General features: G+C 38.7%; 1 protein-coding gene and 1 long non-coding RNA gene across 2 annotated transcripts; one reads left to right on the plus strand and one right to left on the minus strand.

Moving 5' to 3' along the window:
* Positions 1 to 1,047: 1,047 nt before the first annotated feature.
* Positions 1,048 to 2,439, minus strand: LOC135557881 (uncharacterized). The gene is made up of 2 exons (XR_010458277.1): positions 2,177 to 2,439; positions 1,048 to 1,859 (listed from the first exon to the last, which is right to left on the minus strand). It is a non-coding gene; the product is annotated as an uncharacterized LOC135557881 (long non-coding RNA).
* A 27-nt stretch (positions 2,440 to 2,466) lies between these two features.
* Positions 2,467 to 5,714, plus strand: LOC135557879 (4-galactosyl-N-acetylglucosaminide 3-alpha-L-fucosyltransferase 9-like). The gene is made up of 2 exons (XM_064991568.1): positions 2,467 to 2,993; positions 3,793 to 5,714. Exon 2 carries the CDS (start codon positions 3,794 to 3,796, stop codon positions 4,904 to 4,906), a length of 1,113 nt encoding a protein of 370 aa, XP_064847640.1. The 5' UTR covers positions 2,467 to 2,993; position 3,793; the 3' UTR covers positions 4,907 to 5,714.
* The last annotated feature ends 2,082 nt before the right edge of the window (positions 5,715 to 7,796 follow it).

The following is a 7,796-nucleotide window of genomic DNA, read 5'->3' on the forward strand; positions in this document are numbered from 1 at the left end:
TATCATAAGCCAGGTCCATAGTGGTTTTAGAGAATCAGAATGTCCAACAGGCCTCACAACCGCAGACCACACGTAACCATGCCAACCCAGGACTTTCACATCTGGCTTCTTCACCTGCGGGATGGTCTGAGACCAGCCACACGGACAGCTGATCAAAGGGGGTTTGCACAACCGAAGAATTTCTGCACAAACTGTCAGAAAACATCTCAGGGAAGCTCTTCTGCGTGCTCATAGTCCTGCAGTTCAGCATCGCAACCAACTTCAGTGGGCGAATACTCACCTTTGATGTCCACTGGCACGCTGGAGAAGTGTGCTCTTCATGGATGAATCCCGGTTTCAATTGTACCGGGCAGATGGCAGACAGCATGTGTGGCGTTGTGTGGGCGAGCGGTTAACTGATGTCAACGTTGTGAACAGTGCCCCTTGGTGGTGTGGGGTTATGGTATGGGCAGGCATAAGCTACAGACAGTGAACACAATTGTATTTAATCAATTGCAATTTGAATGCAGAGGTACCGTGACGAGATCCTGAGGCCCAATGTCCTGCCATTCATCCGCAGTCATCACATCAAGCTGAAAATGTCCCTGTACTTCCTTGGTCTGCCTGCATACTCACCAAACCTGTCACCCATTGAGCATGTTTGGGATGCTCTGGATCGACATGTACATGTTCCAGTTCCCACCAACATCCAGCAACTTCGCACAGCCATTGAAGAGGAGTGGTGGGACAACATTCAACAGGCCACAACCAACAGCCTGATCAACTCTACCAGATACTGACTCGTTTTCAGATCCAGGCTCCTACCTTTTTTTAAAGTATCTGTGACCAACCGATGCATATCTGTATTCACAGTTATATGAAATCCATAGATTAGGGCCTAATGATTTTATTTCAATTGACTGATTTCCTTACATGAACTGTAACTAAAATATTTTAAACTGTTGCATGTTCCGTGTTCAAGGGAGCGAAAATAATGTAGAAAAACGAAAGTCTCAAAATGTAAATTATTTTTCAAAGTGTGAATTAACAGTTACAAAGAACAACAAATACCAACCAAGCACCACACGACTTTATTGAGGAGACGTTTCGTTCTCCTTCAATGACACTCACAGACGGTAGTTTTATTATACGCAAATAAGCGCCACCAACCAGTACACGCACACACCTAAGCTTTGCTTGCAGTGAGGAGCTAGCTCAAACCTACAGTGTATATACACACGACTCTGACAATGACAGAGTGTGCTGGAAATGACATATCATATAAAACATGATAAAAAATACAATTACATATTTTAATGTCACAATTGTACATGTTTTATTGATTATATAGAACAAACCATTAATAACCTCAAAAAACAAAGGCTACATGCATCAAGAACTTAAAGCATCTTTTAGAAGAATTTTGGGCTTTAATGCATTAGGCAGAAATACATGGCTGGATCCACTGATTGACAAACAAATCTTTGTTCACTGGCTGCAGTCTATTGATTCAGACTCATGAGACAGGTATGTGCTCACTCAAGATTTTGCCCTTAATGCTCTCAATTGCTTAACGAGAGAGCAAATTTCCTCCTAGACTGCGCCATCAAGCATCATATGCCATTTGGTCAATGGATGGGAGAGCCCTATCTGGTAATAGACCAAGTCCGTATTGTGGCAAGAACAGCTCAAATAAGCAAAGAGAAACGATAGTCCATCAATACTTTAACACATGAAATTCAGTCAATACGGAAAATGTCAAGAACTTTCTTCAAATTTCAAGGTTTCTTCAAGTGCAGTTGCAAAAACCATCAAGTGCTATGATGAAACTGGCTCTCATGAGGACCGCTACAGGAATGGAAGACCCAGAGTTACCTCTGCTGCAGAGAATAAGTTCATTATAGTTACCAGCCTCGGAAATTGCAGCCCAAATAAATGCTTTACAGAGTTTAACACTTTTTTGGTTACTACATGATTCCATATATGTTATTTCATAGTATTGATGTCTTCACTATTATTCTACAATGTTGAAAATAGTTAAAGAAATAAAGAAAAACCCTTGAATGAGTAGGTGTTCTAAAACCTTTGACCTGTGTAATTAAAACATAATTTATCAAATCAACCATAATTTTATGAAATTATAGCCTATTTGGTAATGACATACAATAAAAATATTATCTTTTCAAGTCATATTTACCTTTTATTTTTCAATAATTCCCCAGCATAAAAATGTTAATCTCCCTCCATGACATCCATGTGCTCCACTGTCACTATTCATATCCATGGTAACCAAGTACACAACTTTGTTTAAAAAATGTAATGTAATTTGCTTGGCTGCCGGGATGTCCTTGTTTCATCCTGCTCTAGCGACTAATTGAGGTGGGCCAGGCTTCTGCACGCTGACCTCGGTTGTCAGGTTGAGTGTTTCCTCAGACACATTGGTGCAGCTGGCTTCCGGCTTAAGTGGGCAGCATGTAAAGAAGCGGTGCGACTTGGCTCTCGACCTTCGCCGAGTCCGTAGGGGAGTTGCAACGATGAGACACGATCGTAACTACCAATTGGATATCACAAAAAAGGGGGTAACGCCATGGGCCAGAAAAGTTTGAATACATTGGCCATGCTGTCAATCCAGCATGACTTCTGTCGCGTTAGAAACAACTGGAAACTCGGAGCTGGGAAATCTCAGATATCAGTGAGCTCCTTGGCTGTGGCTAAGGAGGAAGTACCACGCTTTGCCACTCCTGAAATTTTCCCCTGAAGTGTATCGAGGATGTTTTCTGCCGCTGACGGATGGTTCTTCCTTTTCAAATGTAAACAATAGGTGTAGATTTTGAAGATAATTTGAAAGAGCGTCTCACTGTTTCACGTTTATATACTTGAACAGATGAGTATATGTGACTGAGAAACGAATCACGCAGTTCAACATTTCTGACTGGGTGTGTGTAGGAATGACAAAACCGATCACAAAGCAGATCATCACCGAACAAGCTGTAACCAGAACAACCTGTTGACTCGTGAGTCTTGATCTTTTTCTCTTTGATTATAGACCTCATTAAACTACAGAATTCACTTATCTAAGAATATGGTAGCTAAGTGAACATAGTTTTTCAGTTTTATAGATCTGCTAAATATGAAGGGAGAGGATCCTTAGGGCCATTTTGAAATGTCAAGTGAAATAATCAAAGGTAAAGGCTGATTAAGTGTTTTTACACATGACAAATACATTTGAATTTTTTTTAGAAGAGATTGTCATCTACCTAAACCATATCACATTGCAGAACAAAGCGGAAGAGCAGGTTGGAACTGTATTAGGAAAGGGTAGAGATTTGAAGTTACTTGTTTAAAATACACCTCACCAACCATTGTAAAATGTCCATAAAATTGTGTTGTACTGAGACCAAAAGTGAACCATTGACAGACACAGACCTGGGGTGGGTGTGTATGGCATGAACGAGAGAGACGTGATAGTTGTCTTTCAGCTACAGGGTAAAAGCAAATGAACAAATAAAAGTCTATTTTATAGATAAAAGCAGACTTGTCCCTCTTGAATAAGTTAACCAACATCTCTTATCATGTTGCTTGGCCCTGTATCGTCCACTTCCCCTTTGTTGTAACAGGATTTGGTTTACAGTTCTGGGCTGACATATACTTTCTGCAATTGTTGCATTTGCTATTTTCTCATACTTTCTTACTCTACACAAAACAAGCTGTTAAGAAGTAAAACAAACTGTTAAGAGGTAAAAACAACCTGTTTAGTGTACAGGAAGATTCAATTGACTTAAAATCATTCTAAAAGTTATCTTTTTTTTGCAGAATGCCCATAATGGTTTCTGGAGTTGTACGCGTTGTCCTGTTCTCGGTCCTTGGTATAGGAGGACTTCTGACGCTGTTTGTAATGTACTTTCAATCAGCTCCATCTCAGATCTGCCCTCCCCAGCCTGCTTTGCCACGTCATTACTCAAAGCCATCTGAGAACAGCTCCTTGTCTAAGAAGCAGCCAGAGCCAGACAAGCCCATCATGCTGTTGTGGTTCTGGCCTGAAAACCGCAGGTTTGATTTTAGCGATTGTACCACTTTCTTCAACATTGATGGCTGCCAACTGACAGATGACCAGTCTTTGTACAACAAGGCAGATGGGGTGCTCATCTTTCACAAATCCATCAAACATGATTTATCCAACTTGCCTCCATCACCTCGACCACCATTCCAGAAGTGGATCTGGTATCATGTGGAATCACCTACAAACACAATTAGAATACCTGGTCTAGAGAACCTTTTCAACTTGACCTTGAGTTATAGGGAAGATGCAGACATCCCTGTACGTTGGCGCTTAACTGCAAGGAAAGGTCAGGGTGAGGACTTTGTGCTGCCCAAGAAGGATAAATTAGTTTGCTGGATTGTGAGTAACAATAACCCTGCAACTGGAACAGCCGTAAGGGATAACTATTACAGAGAACTTGTCAAACATATTAAGGTGGATGTCTATGGAAAAGCCTTTGCAAGATTCTTGAGATATGAGGACTACTTCTCAACACTCTCCAGCTGTAAGTTCTACCTCTCCTTTGAGAACTCAGTCCACAGAGACTACATCACTGAGAAGCTTAACGGACCACTTGCAGCAGGAACAGTGCCAGTAGTATTGGGCCCACCGAGACAGAACTATGAGGACTTTGTCCCGGGAGATTCCTTCATCCATGTTAATGATTTTCCCAATGCAAAAGCCCTGGCTGAATTCCTCCTGAAGTTGGACAAGGATGATGAGGCATATCTGCGCTACTTTCAGTGGCGTAGAAACTTATTTGCTCAGAAACATCTAATTCAACTGAGTCAAGAGTTCATCCAATCTATTTGTTATGCCTGTGACCATATAGGCAAACATAAGGAGTACAGGGTTGTTCACGATCTTTACAAATGGTATTTAGTTTAATTAGTCTCTTCTGATGAGCTATTACCATCACTGGTGTAGCCCCCCCCCCCCCCCCTGTAAAACTGCAAAGTTCTCACTCAGCCTTATGGCAGAGTGTGTAGAAAAGCACAAAATGTGCTTGAACAATTGTATATTCTCTCTAAAAATATACAATTCTCTAGCATGAGTTCACCTATTAAACTTCACATGTTTTTGCGAAACTGCGGTAGGCCACTGATTATCATCATATTGTCTGTATGCTCTTTTTCTTTAGGAAATATTTTTGTAGAATGTACTACTCTGCTGAGTGCACTCATTGCGACACATTGAGTTTTATTATAGGTCTATTTGGCGGGGAAATAGTGAAGCCAGCTGTAGCCTGTTTCTGTTCATTAGTCTTTTTTTAAGTAAAGTGAAACAAAGCTATGTCTTTGTTGCTTTTCATTAAATTGTATGGCTGTTACTTAGCCTTTGGTCTAAAATAAATTCGTTTAGAAGGGCAGATTTGAAGGCTTATATGTTGTATTATAGGCTAACGAATTTGTGAAAATGAACAGTTCCGACGAAAATATTCGGACTTGGCAAAAGGCTGACATTTTTTTCGTTTCAATTAAAAAATATACTCGCATGACAATATAAATGGAAACATTGTGATTTTATAGACAAATTATGAAAGCGATGGAGTCCATCGGTTACTGCACTCTCACCATCATCAATATCAATATTTAAATTTTTGAAATTCACCAAATATTTTTTTGTATATATACACAAATGAAAACATTGCGGTATGTGTAAAAAGACAGTAAAATATTATATTTCTCAGAAGTTATACGTGTGTCAAATCATTCCTACACCAACATTGTTAGATATGGGTGTGATTGGTACATCTCTTCCTCTTCAAATGCATTATGTGTGTAGGTTTGAGTGAGAGGCAGGGGAGAATGCGCAAGAGAGAAAATAGAGAATAGAAGTGTCTGATGAATCGGAAATCAAGGGTTTTGCACCAAATATCAACATTTAAAGGAGTTTATATTCTGCTTGTATAGTTGCATCTGTGCCACGGACTTAGTCTGGCTTTAAATGTCTTCAAATTAACAATTGATATGTTGGATTCACGACTACATCTCAACGAAAAATGAAAGAATAGGGATAAATCAAATAAACTTTATTTCAAGTTTGATTTGATTTAGATATATTATCTAACTTGATTTTCCTTTTCAACTGTTTATATTTGGTTGCATTGAACACCAATCACAATTCAATATAATTTTTGAAGTACATAAATAGCCTATTAACTTGACCATGTGTTGGATTAACGTCTCCAATTGAACCAAAAATAAAAGTTAATGAATGGGATTAAGCCAGCGGCTCAGATGGAACTATCCAAGCAGTAGATACTGTACATCTCCTTTAAATGTTGATTTTTGTTTACGTTGTCAAGTAAACACAATTATATATTACTTTAGTAATCTAGTAAATAGCCTAAAGTTAAAACTGTCTTACAAACTAATGTAACATTCAACCTTACAGTGAGGAAGACATCCATGGCCACATTGAGGTTTCCCGGAACTATACATTATAGAGTAATAACGCATTCATCTGTTTTATAAATCAACACATTATCTGGCATTATTTTTCCATTTTAACGTTTAAATGGTTGAAAGCACAGTGATAGACATTTAGATGAAAACTAAACCAAAAAATCTGACATTGTTTTTCAATTGGAATTTGGTTGTGCTAATAGATGGTTGAAAGCACAGTAATTACACATTAGACATTTAACTAACTTTTGGCTGTCTTTTTGAGTGTGTGAATAAATCTTATCATCTCATTGATCAACATCACTCTCAACCAAATATTACCCAATTATCCAGGTGGAAATGACGTGGTGTGCCCAGTGAGTAGAACCTGAAAGCATTGGGGATTTGTTTGCTAATCCTGCTCTTCATAGTTCAGTGAAAATGCCAATGTTTACAAATAACTTTCCTGACCTCATTCGACATTTAAACAGAGTTCCTGGTTTATATTATATTGTACGCTAATTAGTAATGAGTACCGGTATATAAAATCGACTGTACATCGATTTTAGTTTTTTTTTTCCGATGGACCTAAAATGAGTAAAATGAGGCTCTATATCGTGTTATAAAATATGCGAATGCGTGAATGTTCCCTTTTCTGATAACTTCCATGTCTCCTTAAAGTCGAGACAGCTGCTTGTTGATTGTCCACCATCTCTCTACGTGTAGGGTACAATATGCAGCTTCAGCATATGGCGCGTGGAGAGAGGAATTATTATTTATTTTATTTTGTATTTTATTAGGATTCCCATTGGCTGTTGCGAAAGCAGCAGCTACTCTTCCTGGGGTCCACACAAAACATGAAATATGACAGAAGTTTAATAGACAAGGTCAGCTCAAGGACAGAACTACATACATTTAAAAACGGAACTCATAGCCTTCACATTGTTTTACAATTTAAACTCCCGATCACAACTGGTCGCTATCAGAGTCCAAATAGGGTGGCGCACAATTGGCCCAGCGTCGTCCGGGTTCGGGGAGGGTTTGGCCGGGTAGGCCATCATTGTAAAATATGAAATTGTTCTTAATGGACTTTGTCTAGTTAAATAAAGGTTCAATTAACGTGAATAAAAAACAAAAACATCAATACACACAGTGCATTGTGAAAGTATTCATACTCCTTGACTTTTCTCACATTTTGTTTTGTTACAGCCTAATTTTAAAATCGATTAAATACATTTGTTTTCTTCATTAATCTACACACAATACCCGATAATGACAAAAGCAAAAACAGGTTTGGAGAAATCTTTGCAAATGCATTAAATAAGAAAGAAATTAAAACATTTACTAAATATTTAGACCCTTTGTACTTTGTTGAAGCACCTTTGGCAGGG

The sequence above is a fragment of the Oncorhynchus masou genome, chromosome 16, assembly GCF_036934945.1.
Source record: "Oncorhynchus masou masou isolate Uvic2021 chromosome 16, UVic_Omas_1.1, whole genome shotgun sequence".
Lineage (NCBI taxonomy): Eukaryota > Metazoa > Chordata > Actinopteri > Salmoniformes > Salmonidae > Oncorhynchus > Oncorhynchus masou.

Excerpts from the sequence above, each read along its gene's own strand:
- LOC135557879 (XM_064991568.1), top strand. The coding sequence starts at position 3,794 with ATGCCCATAATGGTTTCTGGAGTTGTACGCGTTGTCCTGTTCTCGGTC.